This window comes from Anser brachyrhynchus (assembly GCF_964034855.1).
Source record: "Anser brachyrhynchus genome assembly, chromosome: 4".
Lineage (NCBI taxonomy): Eukaryota > Metazoa > Chordata > Aves > Anseriformes > Anatidae > Anser > Anser brachyrhynchus.
In genome coordinates, this window is record NC_137698.1 from 72739016 (window position 1) to 72757503 (window position 18488).

General features: G+C 49.5%; 1 protein-coding gene across 4 annotated transcripts in view; it reads right to left on the reverse strand.

Moving 5' to 3' along the window:
- The window catches only part of FGFRL1 (fibroblast growth factor receptor like 1), a 176110-nt gene extending 166660 nt beyond the window's left edge, over window positions 1–9450 (reverse strand). The window contains exons 1-2 of one of the 4 annotated variants that reach the window (XM_080590096.1): window positions 9431–9450; window positions 7136–7245 (exon numbers count right to left, since the gene is read on the reverse strand). In XM_080590096.1, the coding sequence (XP_080446222.1) occupies window positions 7136–7196 (61 nt within the window). In that variant the 5' untranslated portion in view covers window positions 7197–7245; window positions 9431–9450. Of the gene's footprint in view, window positions 1–7135; window positions 7246–7375; window positions 7556–7577; window positions 7630–8293; window positions 8898–9430 lie in introns of those variants that run through there. The other 3 variants (XM_080590095.1, XM_080590097.1, XM_080590094.1) reach the window with 3 other exon arrangements.
- Between the last annotated feature and the right edge of the window lie 9038 nt (window positions 9451–18488).

The window sequence follows — 18488 nt, forward strand, 5'->3', positions numbered from 1 at the left end:
CCATCCACTTCTGTCTAAAAAAGGGAAGGTTTAAATCCATAAAAGGCAACAGTAAAATATTGGCAACTGTAATGAAAGACCTCCCTTTAAAACAGGATGCTTCTGGTCCAAGTCACATGGTGGTCAAAAGTCAATCAAGCATCACACCGTAATGGCAGGGGGGTATCTGGGAGGACATGGATGAAAAGGGAAATAGGGCAGATTTGAAATAGCTGCATCTCACCATCCTGTGCAGAGCAAGCATGCAGCCTACTGGAGACCCTCTTCCAAGGCTTGGCTTCACTGGGACTCAAGGTCAGCAGTACCCTAATCCAGGGTAAATTTTCTCCCAGAGGCTGGCTAATGCTTAGATTTCCCCCCATGACCTCCTCCAGCTTTTTTCTCTCCTGGACACCTGGTTCTGGACAGAACTACGACATCCACAGGTGCCACTGGGAGTCAGCACAAAGCCAATACCAAACTCCTATTATCATCAGTTCATTAGGCATATGCGAGCAGACCCAGCGCAGAGAATATGAATTAATTTGCACAATAGGCAGTTCTTTAAAATCTCAATTTCTGCATTTATCTGCTGTTCCTGTGCTTTTATTTAACATGCACAAATACTGACAGCTCCTAAAATACCCACCAAAGTCAATACAACCCAAGTGGCATGTAGGTTATGACACTTCTTGCATTACTCACTTCTCGGTCACTTGACAGGATGCCCAAGATTGTGCAAATCTTTCATGAAATAAATTCACCAGACATGAGGAGAAGCAATTTTGGGTCCTGCCAAACCAAGAAGCCACCATTGTCACTGAGGAGAGGCTGAGAATAGAGGTACAGCAGTCCTGAGAAACATTAACCTTCTCTGGGAAGCCTCTGTTCCCAATTTACATTTTCCTTCCCTTAGCAAAGTTCAAAATTAAGTTTGAACACTTAATGGAAGAAGTAGCCTGGAGTTATTGGCTGAAATTCTTCCTGAAAATTGGAGCGGTTGGGACGAAATAAAAACGTTAGGTTATTCGCGGCACCGCTGGATACCGTGTTTCTCCTGCGATACAATGGGGAGACTGTGTAATCAGGGCAACCAACCAAGCTCCAAGCAGCCCGTGTTTATTTGACTCAGAAGGAAGAAAAAAAAATAAAAAAATCGGAGATGTGAATGGATTCAGCGGCAGACGGCATATATTAACTTGTTAAATAACACTTGGGCCAGTCCACACCCAGCAACCCTGCCTGCAGAATGGCACCCGTTCTTTGGGGATAAACCCCCCTGGGCTGACCCGAAGTTACAGCAGGAATTTCCAAGTTGCTTTCAGCCCAGCTGCCAGCCAGAGCCTGCAGCAGGCAAAATCAGTGTGTTTCTAGACTAAAAAAAAAATCCAGCCCGGGCTGTACCGTTGAGCAGGCGAATGGCAGGATCCGAAATATCATACTTGGCCCACGGCTCCTCTTCTGGCATACTTCAGGGATCAGTCCAGCGGTTGATATTACAAATCATCTGTGCAAGTCATCCTTAAGAGATGGATCCAAAGCCCATGGGACTGAGGAGGAGTCACGGCACTAACGCTCACAGGCTCCGAATCAGGTCCTAACCTGTTGAACCTGGCATGGGCTGCATCTGCTTATCTCATACTACGTTGGGACAGCAGGATCAGACTGCTCAAGCTGACTTTTGCAAGTTTATTTATTTTATTTTAGTACCACAGCTGCTGCGAACGAGCACCAGGCTCAACAGGCTTGCAACAGGCAGTAGTCTTGCAACTTCTGCGTTCATGCTGGCTCTGCTCTTAAAAAATTCCCTTATATGAACAAGAGTATTCATAAAAAACCTTGGTGCAAAGTATTAGGACAGGTCAGCACAGCTAAATACATATGGAAGCACGTTTTTATATAGAAAGCTCCACGGGATGGCTGATTGCGGAGAACAAGAAAAGGAATAGAAATCCAAATTAAATGTCCAAAACAAGAACAAATGCATTTCAGCTTGAGCAGCCCACCAGAAAACACAGGAAGAGGGCAGATGAAAGACAAACTCTTTGAAACAAGACAAAATGAGCAGGTTAATGAAAGAAACGGGAGAAAAGAGCATTTCCACTGACTCCTATAATGCTGGATACAGTTGCACGGACCCTTTGAACAGCGTGATTTTACAAGTCACTGCAGACACAAGGAGTTTTAAGGAAAAAAAAAAAAAGAAAGCTGCACTGATTCTACTCCCACTGAATAAATAAAGCTACAGCTACAGGGTTTTGTTGTTCTGTTTTTTAATTTCAAGCTAGGCAAAAGAAGACTTCTGCATTATTATTTTCACACTCCAGTGGAATTTCTTTTCTTTTTAAATCTCTTCCAGTAACTAATCCAAAACGCACAGCCAGGCAGTGACCATCTCTACTGCATTCACCCCGTTCTGCACCCACGTGTATCGGCATCGCTCCCGGACCACCGCACTGCGAGACGGCCGCTTGGAAAGCGATTATCAGTCAGTGTGTCCGGAAAGGTTGGCTCCGTCAACCAAAAAATGGGTTCCTACTTGCTAGCAAGTGTCACTTCTTCTACTTTTTTTTTTTTTTTGAATGACATTTTTTCCAGAAAGAACCATATCCCCAGCACCGCCTCATGGCATCTGAGAGTTTCTGCTGTGGATAAAAGTCAAGAGTTCGGAGCTCAGCCCGTGTTGCGTACAAGTTCATCACGGAAAAGGCGTGTTTTAATTTGCTGTTTGCGTCTTTTAACGAAGGTCAAAGAAGCATATGTACTTTGACAGAGTTATAAAAACTTCAAAGAAAACCTAAATGCATTTAGTAATTTGCCGAGTTCCGTAATATTCCTAATAAAAATAAATAAATAAAATCAACCCGAAGTTTCCAGTATGACGCACGCTGTATTTTATGTTCAAACTCAGACGCAATTTAAAGAGACCAACAGTCTCCGAAGAAGGGAGGAACCGGGGCTTAAAAAGAAACAAACAAGCAACTAACCAGGATTTTCATATATTGTCATGTTGACTCTGGGTACAAGTCATGATGACAGATTATTCATGAGCGAGTTACCTAACAGCATAATACAAAAAAAAAGGCACCAAATTTAACCAAGAGGTCTGCAGTGACTTACGTAAAATTTGAATCAGACTATAGATGTGAATGTGCTTCTCTTTCACAAGCGAGAAATTACCTAATCGTTATACCTGATAGCACCCATTGAACAGGAATAAAGGAGCTTTTAAACAGAAGCCAACAGTAATCACTTTAATATTATCATTACCTTACCCACATTAACTACTGTTCACTTTTATAAACCAGAGTTACAGAAGGGAAAATATGAAGAAGAATCACGAACTCATCTCCCAAGAAATAACAATAATAAATAAAAACACAACTACCACAAACTTTCCTGCACCCTACTCCCTTTTCTCCAATACTTCGGCAAGTAAAAATGGCACACAGCACTATTTCTGTCCCAAATTGTTGAATTTTGAGGCAGCCCCTACAATAAATTCCCAAACAAAGCTGGCACCAACCAGACTTGCAAGCCAAGCGACGCGCAGAAAAGTGCGAGAGCAGAAAGTAATTAAGGTCCTGCTCTTCCCCTCCCTACGCAATGCACCGAAAATGAAATCAACCTCCAATCTAATTAGTTTCCAGCAGAATATCAGTTTACTCGCTAACGGGAGGGTTGTCGCTGCTCTTACCAAAAACTCCCAAACATACCGCATGAGGTCTTGCTTAAGCCACAGGCCCAAGCCCGGCACGTCCCAGCATTACCGTGTACGGTCACCGAAGCGAATACGATGGCTACTTGACAGATTTGGAACAAATATTGCGTTGCGTGTCACTGAGATAACACAAGCAGGAAAATATCAGATTGTATTACCTGTATCCGACCGGAGGTGTGGACTGGTCGGAGCTACATTGCTGCAGGACGCAGTCACGAAAGGTTAGTGACCCAAGATGGCATTCGTCCCCGCAGAGAGGGGCCAGGGCAGGACGCTGGGGACTTTTGTACCCCGTATAGGGCTGTCCAGAGAGAAGAGGAATGGAGTGACACGAGGGACGAGCCACCGGACCTGCATCATTGTCCCAGGTTGAGGGCTGACGCTACCCGCAGTGGCTGGCAGGAGGGCCCGAAGCGGCTGCCCTGCGCCCGGCTGCCAGCCAGAAGGTATATTCCCCCTCAGAGAGCCACAGCACGCAGGTTTCGTCCTCAAAGAGTGGATTTCGTGCCCACATAAGCTCTCATTTTCACCCACAAGGGAAAGAGGGAGCTTGGACGTTTACCAAAATAGCCCCCGAGGAACGCTAATTTGGTACAGGCTCCCTCCAGGAGATCCTTAGCCTGGATTAAGATTGGTCACTGGGGGATTTATTCCAGATTAACTATCCTGGAAGGGTTATTCCAGTGCATTTGCAGGTGTAGACGAGCCCCTAGCCAAAGTCTTTAAATTTCAGCCCCTGAAAATGTAGGTTCAGGCTTTGCCAGAGCTACCTCATCCTTCATCCTTGCAGACAGAGCAAGTTCTGCACCTGGACCTCTGAAATCAGCCCTGCTCTCTGCTCTGCATGGATAGTTTGAAGGTTTTGCCACTTTCTTAACAGTTTATCTTGCTTTCCTAAGAAATCCCCCTTCCTGCGCTGCTTTGTACCCCAGCACTGGGTCACAGGCGTACAAGGGACAGTGCCAGTAGGCACCGCTCCGAACCTGGAGGAAAGTGGTGGCGCTGGCCCAATCAGGCAGTCCTGCAGGGCCCTTCGCCTTACAAGGCATCACCTAAATAAAGATATAAAAATACTACAACGTAACATTTAATGAAAGATTGCAGCTGAGCACTCAACTGTCAGGAAATAGCAAGGCTGGAGCGCGTGGGCAACTTAACTCTGCCCCCTTGTGCAAATGCACTTCGGTACAGCCCTTCCCCGACACCAGCCGGCTCCAAACAAATGTTCTAATTCCAGCAAAAGCACATTTTGCCTAATAAAAGAAAAAGAGAAGGGCCAGTGCTTTCACACTAAGCCTTCTCAGCCACCTTCCTCACTCGACTGCGAGCCAGCACCTATTTAGCTCAACGGCGCAGCCCAGGAGACGTTGGCACGCTTTGGCCACACACGCACAATCTGCAATCGGGACAGAGATATGAAACACTGTTTGGGCAAAACAGAGAGCCCTTCTTCCTCCAGGGAAAAACTTCACAACCTCAGGCTGAGATGCGACCAAAAGCCTGTCCACAAAACCCAAAACAGGTAGCATGTACACATCTCCAGTGGCGAACCCGCAGCATGATACATCCGGAAAAAATCCACAGGCACGTTAACAACCAGGCACTTTTTTTTTTTTTTATGAGAATCTGAATTTATCCCAATGTAAACACCTAATAATCGGCGACACTCGGCAGCCCAAAATAAGGCTTCAGTGTGCCAGAGAGTGTCCCACCTCTGCTCATGTACGAGTTTGATCTTTCATCTATGTCCACCGCTACCAAAAATACTCTCGATATTAAAGAGGCACGCGGCAGGACTTCAACATTAGGGTTGTGTCTTTCTTTTTACCACAATTACACCTTTTTCCTTCTCTTCTTCTCTGTAGCAGCAAGTGAGTGAATGACAGTTTTTCAGCGTTTGGCCCTGGCTTTTAAAACTCTATTTCATTTTAAATAACCAGGACCATCTCTCCATCCACTTGCAGGATGGATTTTTCTGGCTCTGAAAAGAGAGAGTTCAGTTAACCCAATCACTAATGTGATCCTGTTAAAGTTACCTTAAAAAAACCCTTCATATAGGAAAAACAATGATGTTCTGCAATTAACGCTGTTAATTTTCTGGCGCTTCATCACACAACAGCAGCCCACAGTCAATCACATTGCATTTTCCAGAGGCAATAAAAGAATATGAGCAAGACAAGTGCAAACAACATTTAAACAGGGGCTGCCAGGAAAGCAGCCGACACTCCGCTCAGAGCGGAGACAAAAATCTTTTTGTCTTCTCCTGCCCACTTCAGATTTTTTCCGGAACTCCACCGACTTCTCAGGTCTATCGCAATAACCTACATCCATGAGGTCTTCTTAACTCACACACCGCTGCCTACAACTTAAACTGAGTCTCCATTGTAAACCTGGCCTGGAATTCGCGCTCGCAGGACTTCAAGCCTATATACTGTTTTCTTTTTCATTCAGCTTCCAGCCGAATCATTTTATAGTGCTTCTGCCTCCATAAAATATTTGCTTGGGAGCCAATGCCAAGATGGAAAAAAAAGCAACGCGCTAACCAAGCCTTGGGTTTTTAGAGTAACGCTGCTCCCCCTCTCACTCCCTGCTTTTATTTTTGGCAAGTTGCAGCCCCAAACGAAGGGCAAGTTTAAATCTTTTAATTCACAGCCCCGTGGCGCTGGGTGATTTAAAGGTCTTTCAATGATTCACGCAACGCCGATACTCTTGGGAATTGCAGCTGGAGCGATCTGCATCCTAAAGCCATACACCCATTCTGCTGGAACAATGCAGCCTCTCCTTTGTGACCAGAGCCGGGCTGGCTGGGCTGGCTGGGAGCGTGGTTTCTCATTCAGGCTTTCCAGGGACAGTACCCACCAAGGGATGGGGCAGGAGAAAGCAGAGGAAAACCCAGCGCTCCCCCTGCCCTGACCTGGAGCTTGGGTTAAAGCACCTTCCTGCAAAGAAATGTCTTTTTCGCCCCTGCCGCTCCCAGGTCAATGCATTTTGCTGTGCCGCTGGTGGGGTAACCTGTTTATTGAAACCTGATCGACTGCTGGAGCCCCAGCGTTAAAATATGCTCTCGCTGTTGGGAACTGTCATTTGTCTGTCACCGAGGAGGTTAATGGACGTGTTTGTTTAGTTAGCTAGTGGGAATATACAGGGCAGAGGCTGGCGGGATTACAGGAGGGGAGAGGTATTTCTGATCCACGGAGGAATGTGGTTGCTTTTCTTTAAAATCGTCCGTGTACTTCTTATAGGCGCACGAGAAAAGCCCCTGCAAGTCCACCTGCGCTTGCGAGACCTCCTACAAACCCCGTGCTCCATCCACAGCCCCGAACCCCGCAGGTACGGAGACGTGCACGTGGGCAGGGGCACGCACCCCGAGCGGAGGACGAGCCCTGGCGGCAGCGACACTGACGGGTCCCCTCCAGGGCTCCGCGGTCCCCTTACCTCTGGCCGAGTCCGAAAACGCAATTATCCCCGCAAAAAGGAGCGCGAGCTGCAAGTCCATGGTGAAAGCCAGACCCCTCTGGGTCGTGCGGGACACCGTCCTCTCAGACCTGGAGGCAAGGGAAGGAAAGCGAAATAATTACGGGGGGGAAACGAACCAACAGCCCGCGACTTCGCAGACTTTTAAAGCCTGTTGCAGAGGCGCGAGGGCAGGAGCAGCGAATGAAACAGCGACCGTACTTGTAATTCATTCCTCGGCGTTCGGCGAGCAAAACTTTGCCCTCCTCTCTGCTTCAGCCTGATATAAATCAAGAACCCACCGAGGCCAGCACGCTGCTCTAAGCTCCCAGTTAGTGCATAATTCGCTGATATCCCGCACGGAGCCAGTCCGGAAGGCAAACAAAACGCTAGCGAGTGGCCATAAAACACGATTCCAGGTTACCAATTTGCGGAGGAGCCCGGGCGGAGGGGAGGAGGAACGCTTCCTCGCCCATCGGCACCCAGCAAACTTCGTGCGGCCGCCTCGGAGCCCCCAGCCCCGCTCCGTGCCGGGGACCCGCGCCGCTTCGTGCGCCCCACAACTTCTTCTGCCAGCTCTCCCCGTCCCTCTCCTCCTTCTTCTCTCCCCCCCACCAAGCCAAGCCAAGCCCCGCTGGTTTCCCTGCCCGCCAGAGGTGCGTCCCACAGCAAAACCGCATTAAATTATCCGGATTCTTGAAGATGCCTTCGCGGCCAGACGCGCAAGCGGGGTAGCTCAGGTTTAGGGTAATTACCCCCCCCCCCGGCGTCCCCCCCTCCTCAAACTCTCACTCTCTAAACTCTGCCTGAATTCCTCACCCTTGTAAAGACCCCGCTGGGAACACCCCGTGCCCCCAGGGGACACGCAACCCGCTCAGCATCCACCAAAGCTCCCTCGCCACCAGGTTTGGGGTCACCGTGGCACACAGGGGGGGGACACACACACAAATACACACCCCAAGGAAGGGGCTCCCCCCTTTTCCAGGAGGAGGGGGCACAGCTTTAAGCCTTTACCAGCCGGGATTTGCTACGGGGAAGCAGCGGGGGATTGAGGGATGGGGTGGGGGCGATGGCACCAGGTGTGACATGGGTGGTAAAAGGGGGGGGTCCTGGTGAGGGGGGGGACACACAAGGACTTACCTCGGCTGCCTGCGGGGCTCTAGCACCGTGCAATGCCGCCCATCCCCGTCGCCTCATGCCCTCCGCGGCCACGGCGCCCGGCGGGGCGCTCCGCCGCCGGCCTCTACCTCATCTCCACCCCTACCCCCCGGCCCCAAAACCGGGGGGCTGCCTTCGGGGGGGGGTGTCCCCGGTCCCCACAGAGCGGGGGCTCCTCCGAAATCCCCGCAGCCCCCCCCGGGGGGGTCTGCCAGCGGGGAGCCACCGGCGAGGAGCGAAGGGAAGGGGAGGTGGGGTGGGAAGGAAAGGGGGTGAAGAAGAGATGGGGGGGGTCGTAATGCTGCTTGCTTCCCTTGGGGGGGGGGCTGCGAGCGGGGAGGGGGGCAGCGGGACCTGCCAGGGATGCCCGGGGATGCCGTCCCGCGGCCCTCCGAGCCGGAATCCCGTTTAAGGAGCCGGGAGGGGGAAAGGGCTTGGGGGGGGAGGAAGAGGAGGAGGAGGAGGAGGAGGGTGGTTGGGGGCCGGGAAGGGGCGGTGGGAGGCGGGGGGGTTGGGGGGGGGGGGTGGCGGAGCGCAAGGAGCCGGGCTCGGGAGCAACTTTCCCTGCAGGGCTTTGTGGCGGTGGGGGCCGAGCCGCCGCGGAGGGCGGTGCGGGGCCGCCCCGCTCCAAACTTCGCACCAATCCCGGGCAGCCCCCGCCCTCCCCGCCGAGCCGCCGCTCCCCTTAACCCTTTTGCGGCGGCTGAGCCCCCCCCCGGACCCCCTCAGACCCCCCACGGGCCCCCTCATTACGCCCCGCCACCCTTTTTCCCCCGCCCCACGACCCCTCCGTCGTTCCCCGCGCGCCCCACGAAGTGATGCTCCCGCAGTGTGTCCCCCCTCATCCCCACACCGCCGCCTTCCCCTGAGGAAACCCCCGTGGGGACAGGCCGAGCCCCCCCCACAGCCCCCCGGGGCTTGGGGACACGGGGACGAGGACATGGCATGTCCCGGGGGGGGTGACATCCCACGGGGGGGGACGGGACATCCCACCCTGCCAGCACGGGTGCAGCCCCTCTGGGAATGAAGCTAAGCTAAACTTGAAGCGATCCAGCTCGAAAATAAAACTGCTGGGGAGTCTTCTCCTTGGGTTAGCCGCTGAAATTATTTGTTTTTTACCTTCATACGGCTCAGCTGATGCGTCCCCTCTCATAACTGCTCTCCGCACGGGATAAAACTCAACCCGGCAGAGCTACCAAACAGACTAAACAAATGCCAAGAGGGAAAAAAAACAAGCTGCCTGAATAGCTCTACTATGTGGAGAGAAACATTGCTGATGTCTTTTATTGGTTCTCTTATTTGATAAGCTCTTATTTCTCTTATTCGATAAGCTCCAGCGGGAAGGCCTCCATGAAAATGAAGGGGTCGCAATCCTCAATGTTGGGGAGAACCCCAACACCCAGGCCAAGAAGCAGCTTCCACGTCCACTTTATCTATTTTGTGAGGATTATGAAAGCACACCCTCTGTTATTATTGTTACCGAACGCTTTTACTCAGCAATTCCTGACAGCATGAAATCTAGTTATAGGATATCCAAGTGAAAAACATTTCAGACTAAACATATAAACCCCCCACATCCAGAAACAAACAAAGCAGCTGACAATATCTTTTTTATATATTCTACATATTTTTATCATCATTTTTATTATTAAAGTTCATTAATTTGAGAAATCCCAGATGGGCTACTCCTCCTATCAGGCAATAACTTCAGTCTCGTTGACTTCAAAGACGGTGTTGACTGAGTCAAACCTTCAGGACTTGACCTACGTGGTTGTATTCATGCCATGGACCCTGATAAAGTTGCTTCAAGTTGCACCAGAATGAGAGCTACATCTCGAGCAATGATGTGTAAAAAACTTCTTTGTAGCATTTCATAAGGAGTCAAGGTTTTTGTCCCAAGGACATCACCATCTAATATATGGTCCCAAAACTGTTTACACAACCTTATGTTCCCATGCAGAGTGAAGCCCAAAGCAGCCTCAGTTTTGGCTCAGAGGATAGATGAACTCTGACGGGCTCTGCTTCTTCCATCCTTGCTTCTTTACTGAAAAATCTCACATGTGTCTTTGTGGGCTCCAGCACCTCCCAGTCTGTGGGCGTTTCTCCTCCCAGCGTATCGATAAAGCAGCAAAAAGCCTCCTGCAGCCTTGCCCCAGTGGGAAGTTCTGGGTGATGGAGCATTACAGAGGCAGCCCACAAGATTTTTCTAAAGCATCCAGGTGCCTAAACGCCTTCAGATTCCCCTTAGGCCTCTGTCTTCAAGCACCCAGAAACTTTTCAATAATTTGACTCCAAGTGATATTGTAAAAGGATTGAGCAGAGGGCCAGGGAACAGAGCCCACAGCTTCCAAACCCCAGGCTAAAATAACCAGAGAACCACTTCTCCTGACTCCCAAATGTCTGCAATCTTTATATTTTTGCTCAGGACTTTGGGAGTCCCCAAAAAGCAGCCTGAAACCAGGCCATAGACTTCATCCATCTTGTTCACCGTACAGCAGCGTGGAAAGAAATGTAAAACATTGATACAACAAAAATAATTAATATTCCTGCAGCAGCTCCTAGTTTATCAGAACCAAAATCTCATGCTGTTTTCCCAACAGTTCTACCTAAATAAGGAAACATGCCGAGCCGTGTTTTTCTGGGCTGGCTGTAATTTGCAGGATGATTGAATAGTCTGCAAGTCAACAGCCCCGGTTTGCTGCTGCACCCCACGGTCCTGAGACAAGGCTGTGGGAAAACAGCTTTCTGGAGCCGGCAAACAAAACCAAATGCTAAGCAACGAAGAAAGTGTCTCTGCGTGGCCTGAGAAGTAGCCTAACAGCCCATTTGTATCCCGGTTGTCCCCAAAGCCCCGCTTGAAGAGCGTGGCTTTCCAGATTTCGCCTAGCTGTGATGGTCTGGTGAACGTGCATCCCCATAACGACTTCCCTCATCTCTCCAAAAACACGGTTTGGCCTTTTTCCAGCTTTCTTACCTCTTTTTTCCCAGGAGCTGCTCACCTCCATCATCACAGAGCTCCATTTTTTTTGAGCTCTGTGATTTTTTTTTCCCATTCTCTCCCTTCTATCTTAGCAGTTTTGCCTCTTCTTTTCCCCTAGAGATAATTTGGGAGACCATCCGGGCTGCAATTCCTCACCTCCTGTTCCTGGATTCCCTCAAACTGCAGGGCAGGTCGATGAAATGGGCCGGGGCCACCGACACCACCGGGGCTGGCACCGATGCCTTGCTGGAGCACGAGGCCCTGTGGCACGGGTCCATGGGGCAGCCGGGCGCAGCTGACGAGCACGTGAAGGTGAGGGAAGGGCACGGCCGGGGTTAGGCACATTCCCCGTTCTCGCAGCCCTCCTCGGGTTACGGGTGGGAATAGCCACACGGGGCCAGGCCCCGAGGGAAGCCTGGCTTTGGGGATGGTGGAAAAGGGGAGTAATGGGGTTAGCGGGGTGGATTTCCCCCCATGGATAGCTTCCAATGGGACGTTGGTGTGTGACAAGGCAGCAGCACTGAACACATCCCAGCTGGGTGGGCAAGGAGCACAACACACCCGTTTCCATCTGCACGGAGGAACAAGGTACCACCTCATGCGGGTAATGGACTTCACAGCTATGTAGCTGCTCTAACTGGAGGATTGTGGAGAACACCCCAAAATGATGATCCTTCTACTTGGCAGCTCACATGGGACCCTTCAGGCCCCGGGCACTGAGATGAGTTTTGTCAGAGCCACTGTGCTGACCCACTCAGGTCTATAGATAAAGCTGAAAAGGGGTTTTGTGAAGAAAGCAAGATTTTATGAGAGCAGTCACCATCTGCCCTACCTGTGGTGACTTAGGTGTAGCTGTAACGTAGGTAATATTCAGAGAGGGGGTACGCACAGATGGAAAGATGGACACGATGATATGGTCCTGTAATCTATATTTTTCCCTTAATAAAAAATGCCACTTCTCTCCACATATACACTTACTTCCTTAAAGTGTGCTTTGTTCTAAGCCATGTTTCAAAAAAAACTAAATGGCCCATCATATGTCTAAGATAAACGGTTATACATGAAACATGAATGCTGTGCTCAGGCAGAAAAGAAAAGATGATGAAATGAGGGCTCAAGGTCCCGTTACCAAACGCTGGGTCCTGCACAGGATGCTTGGAGGTCCCACTGCCCCAGTGCCCTCACATCAGGGCTTCCAAGGATTTTTGCAGGCGTGAGGATTGCTTTGCTCCTGCAGTAGGGATGGATCGCCAGGCTCCAGGCAGTGTGGCAAGGGCTGGTGCAAAGGCACGGACATCTGAGCAGGCACATGGGGAGGGGGAAGCATTGCTTCGGGGTGCTTTGAAGGAGCCCAGTGCAGTAAAAACATTTCAGCTTAGCCCACCACCTTCTGCTCCCCCGGCATTTTTCACCTTCTGAGGTGGGTTTTGAAGTGTACGACTGCTGTTGCATCTGACAAATTAAAGGACGGAGAAGGGCCAACCAGCACCTTACTTTGGGTCTCCAAGAGGGTTTGTAGCTTCAGGGTGAACAAAAGATATTACCTGCCCCAAGAAAATTTGCTTGGCTTCCTGCTAATGACTGCACTACCGCCATTCCCACAGCAGGAAAACCACATCCAATGGGTTCAGTGCACCAGTTCCACGCTCCCAGAAGGTGCTCAGATATTCAGATGGGGAATCTGGTATTAAAAGCTTACGGCAGATCACATTGCCATTCTTCTGAAAGAGCTCTGCTCCTTCTGCTTTCTTCAAATGGATCTCATTCTTCTTTCTCACATCCCTTTGCATCACCTTAAGCAATTTATTTTATGCTCGGTACTTTTTCCACTCTTAAACGTTTCCTTACGCAGCGCTTGGTAAAACTACAAGTAGTTAAAGTTTCCAAATGTTCTCCATAAACACATCCTTCCTCAGGCCCCTTATCCTTTATATCACTCAGCACGGGTTTCTTGGAGTCAGCCTGACACTGATGTATGAAGGATTTGATTTTGCTTTCCTTTTACATCTGGCTAATACAAGAGTAATCCCACTGGAGCCATTGGAGTTGTTGGAAGTGAGAAAAAAAAAAACTTATCAAGCCAACAGGCTCATCTGTGCAGCAACTACGCCGTCCAGGTAGTCTTAGCTGAAGACTCTGAATATGCACCACCGAATCCAGGTATCTCATCTGGGAAGGTGAGCACAGTTTTGAAGGCCTAAATCTCCTCTCACTGCTCGTTCACATCCTCCTCCTGTGCGAGAACTCTGTCTACGTGCACCGATGCTGGGTTCGGGTCCTCCAGATGTAGCAAACATGAAAGGGGAGATGCAAAAAATAACCAGAAATAAATTTTACAGAAGCCCGAGATGAACAGACAGAGAGAAAAACAGAAATGTCAAGTATTAATTGCTGCACAGACGTGAGGAATGTTAAGAGAAACTGTTTGGGGATTTATGTTCAAAAAAAAAAAAAAAGACAGCTTCCCAAACTATTTCCTTTCAAATCTCTCAGCGTTTTCCATAAATTCCATGTGCATGTGTGGCACTCTCTGATAACATACAAATCTGAATGCATAAACTGTTTTGAAATGTTTGTACAATTTCATCCAAAAATATGACTGCATGTTTGTGCTTTAATTGTCAGCAATAGGATATTAAGCAATAGCCACATGCATCGTGTCAGGGGCACTGGGTGAGGTTAGGTGGTACGAGCTCAGGCTGCCCCTTTCTGGCCATGTCTCCGCAATGAGGAGAAACCCCAAATTATTGGGAAAAATAACCTGTAGCAAAGCGGGCTGCAAGTGACAGCACAGCCCCTGCTCTCAGTGGCAGGAGTGTGCAGAGAAATCCAACAAAATCAATAAATATATTTCAGATTCATACAGGTGTAACTGGGATCAGAAATCTGATGATTTCCAGGTAAAGCATGGTATTATTTTTTTTCCCATTCTTTGCAAAAAAAATAAAGCCTTAGCAGAGGAATGGACACTTTGCTTCAATCAGTGTTGTTTGAAATGTCTTTCATATATTAACATTCTTGCTGAAGCTGAACATTAGTTCCACTTTATCAGGAATATAATGCAGCTGCATTTTCTGGATGGGAGCACCACCAGAAATATGTTAACTATATAGTCAACAGCTATGCCTTGTTTACTCTTATGCGTAAAGCCATACGGAAACAATCCTCCCAGGAAATCTTTATTATTTTTTTTTCTCTCTTTTTATGTATGCAAATAAAAATAATAGCAGAAACTGGCCTGGGATGCTGGCTAAGAATCGGGTGGCAGGAGCTTGCTTTTGCTCACGGTTTGTTGAGAAACTCTCTGATTCCCCCAGGGGCAGACCGGGCTGCTCTGGCACAGCAACAGGGTTTGCAGGGAAGGTGCATCAGTCCCTGCATCCCCCCCCATCCGTCCCTCAGCGCCTTCACCCTAGGATGTTCCTCCTGAAGACCCAGCCAGCACACCGTGACGGCTCAGCCCCGGTGTTCCCCGTGCTGGGGGATCTGGGGGATCTGCTGGCTCTGAGAGGGGTCGGCATAGGGCTTGGGGACCACAACGAGGAGGGCAGCTCCAGAGGGATTCCCAGGAGCTCACAGGGGACCTCTTGGACCTTCGGCTGCTCAGACATTCACCTTGTCTTGGTGCTGTGCTCATTGCTTCGTCCGGCAGTGCTGGGGTGGAGATTCACAGGTGGAGATCCACAGGAGGACAAATCCTGATGGACCCGGGGAGCGCCGCCCGCTTGCCCACAGCCTGAAGAAGACAGCTGCAAAATCCGCAGCGGTGTGACAAGCTGCAAGACAACAAGGCAGAGCCTCCATCCTGCCCTCCCCAGGCACAGGCAGGGTTAAATATTAACCCTGGGGCTGGGAGACAACCCCTTCAGTTGGCCAGCCGCCCCCACCGCCATCCCCACGTGAAGGGAAGAGCAGAGAGCACACTAAGGAGCCCTGGAAATATGTAAGGAGCTGCCAGCATTTGCTGCCAAACACTTTTATCTTTAGACAAAGATAAATCTGTTGCTTACTTAACCCAGCCTTTACGAAACTCGCGGCTCTGGGTTTCCAAAATAACAGGAGCAGAGTGGAGCTGGCTGGTGTCTTGGTGAGCAGCAGATGCACATAGGGCAGCAAGAAGGTGACAACGTATCCCACCGGAGAAATGGCTGGAGAGTAAATCATTTGTCAGGGAAATAAATAAGGATTTAACCTCCACAGGCTGGAGAACTTACCTGCTCGTGTCCCTGCAAAGTGCAAGTGTCTTTTTTATTTATTAAGAGAGCAATTAGGATGTATAGTTAATAATGAAGAACAAAAAAAAAAAAAGCTGCTGCTTCCAGCATGCAGTGAAATGCAATCCCAAAAGAGCAGAAATGTGCCATGAGTGTGTACCAGGGTGGCCCCAAGGTCTTGAGGAAGATGCCAGCAATGCACGGTGCAGCACCTGCCCTGCTCAGCTCACCAAACTGCCACGGACGTGCGAGCCTGCTCCCCGTCTTTTATTTTATTTAAAACAGGCTTTTATCCACAGTGTGCGCAATGGTGGGGTCTAAGAGAGAAATGAAAGGCACTCATAGGGTTTGGTGTCAAAATGTGAGGTGAGGGTGTGAGTTTGGGGCCTGCCTTGTCCCAGAGGTCCCACATAAGAATGCCTGGGCACTGCCCATGTACCAGGGGTTTTGTCAAACCTAAGGCTTCCTGCAAAAATGAGCTCAACCCCACCCTCATTTTCAGGTCATTTGCTTGTTTTTGGGAGGGGGCAGTGGTGCTGCAAAAACAGTGCAAGTATGCATTAGTAACAGCAGCTTCCTATTTATCTATAAAACTCACCATTCACAGTAAATTCCTTTTTTTTTTTTTTCCTTAATGCTAGAGTTATTATCTGGCAAGAATATAGCCCCTTCCTCTGCCACCCGTGACCCAGGCTGAACCTGTTTGCCCATGTTATTGTGCTGGTGTAATTCAGTGGAAAAGAGATTGGATTAAACAGGCAGCTCTGGAGGAGTAAATAAAAGGAACATGCTTTAAAGAGTAAATAGACAAGCCCGGGTATAATAGAATAACTCCTGGCGGTGCTAAATCAAAGGGAAAATAATGCCCTCACTAAAATCTGAATGGTGCTTGTGAGGAAGGGAAGCCCACAAAACTGGATGATCCGTGCACGTGCAGACCTCTTCCACAGAGAAGTGCGGGGACAGCCGGGTTAGCTCCCGGTAATTCCTCAGCGAGTCCAGCCCAAATCTGTTTAGCAGCAGAAATCCTTTTTTTCTCCTCACTGCCAGCCCTGCAGTTCAGCCTGGGCTGGCGGGTCAAGTCCTCGGCTTCACCTCCCTTTTGCCTTTGATGCTGCTCCAGCGAAGTCGAGAGCGTGTCTGAAGGCAGCAGTGGGATTTCGCTAGCACGGGGGATCCTACAGGAGCAGCCAGCAGCTCGCCCTGGCCAGCAGCACCACGTCCTGGGGCTGGAAAGGGCTGGGAAGGTCTGACGCTTTCTGGCAGCCTCAGCACGCAGATCCCCGCTTTGGGAATGCTTCCCCGATGGCATCAGTCCGCCCAGCTGTAAAGGCAATTGATCCGTCTTGCTCCACAGGCTCTTCTACCCCTAGCAAAAAGCTGTGATGTGAAGCTCACAGTGATCCCGTACCGCTCTCAGGTGCTCTGCACCCCTCCAGAGGAGGGAGGCACTCGCCTCTCCAGAATCACAGCAAGAAAAAAAACTTCTGGCAAGCCCAGAGGCCGATCCCAGTTCTGTTCGCACCTGTGTAATCCAAGGAGGGCCCCAGTCTGTCTCCATCCTTCTGCTGTGCCGGCCTGCAGAGCTAATAGGGGAAAAAAATTAATATCAACTGAATATATGAGCAGCAAACCTCCGAGTGGGGTAAAGCATATGTGGAGTCACTTTTCGGAGCTGGCATCCTCCTTTTCACACAATGGCATTAGGTAAAGCACACTGTGAATGACTCTGGGACATTTGTTTCCCATCAGCTGCAGAGGAAATCCCCTGCGCTTGCAAGGTGAGAGTCCCTCCCATGGGAAAGCAGGCTGGTAAGTCTGGAAGCTGAAAATCAAGCTCTTTGCCTCATTTCTGCAGAGATTCTAGTGTCAGAGCTTAAAAGATGAGTTGTGGCAATGCGTAATAGAGCTCAGCTTGCCCATTGGGGATGCATTACTTCTCTGCTAGCAAGGGGATGGGGATCATCATTTCAGTTGAAAACAGAAATACAAGCATACAAAGACTAAATATATAAAATTTTTTATGGACATTTTCCTAACCATAATCCAAATGTCTTCTCCGTAAATCATTGGCTAATAAGGAAAGGATATGAGCATGTGAACATTTTGGGATCCTGATGTGACCGTTCACTGAGATGCACGGATTACAGACACAACCATCCCTACTTCAGCATAGCACATGATGCGAATAAATGGAGAGCAGGAACTATACATATTGTAAAGTTATACAGTGCAAAAGAATTCTTCAAGGAATACCACATCCTGAGTCTTACACAAGGAAATCCAGACCAGGCATTGTGGAAAAAATTAATACATTTCAGTGTCAGGCAGAATTATGAGGCTGATCAAGCTGAATAATCCAAGGTGCATAATCTCCGGGGTATTTTCCTACAAAGTGGAGTAAGTGTGAGCCTGTCACGCAATCCAGCACCAAGGAGCAGGACTTGGCTTACAGACACAGAAGTCACCTGCAAGAAAAGTTCTCCGGGGCTTCACTTCAGAAGAGAGACAAAAGCAAAAAGAGAATTAAAACCGCAGCTCAGCTCTTCCAAGTCAGCGACCGTGATGCCTGGCGGGGAGATCCGTGCTGGTGAGTGCACTGGGTGTGCAGGTCTCCAAATCCCAGTGCAAAGCCAAGGGAGCACCCTGCTTTCACCAGCCTTCAGTCCCCTCAAAGGCAACCAGTCCTAGGGTCTCTCTGTGTTTATATCTGGGCAAGATTTAGTCCCAAGGCACGTTTTCCCAGAAAAGATGTAGGTCACGCTCATGTTGATGCCATCCCCAAGAAACACAGCAAGCTGTGCCTTCTGAGCAGTGCTCCAGGAGGGACTTCAAGGTGGGCTGTGAGGAATTTGAGTGCAGGAAGTAGGTCTGCATGGCTCGAAACCCAGGAGGGCAGGAAACAGCAGCATCCTCCTGCAGAAACACAAAGCCTGAGCCATGAAAAATGGCTTGTCAAGAGAATGTGGAACAGGAGGGCATT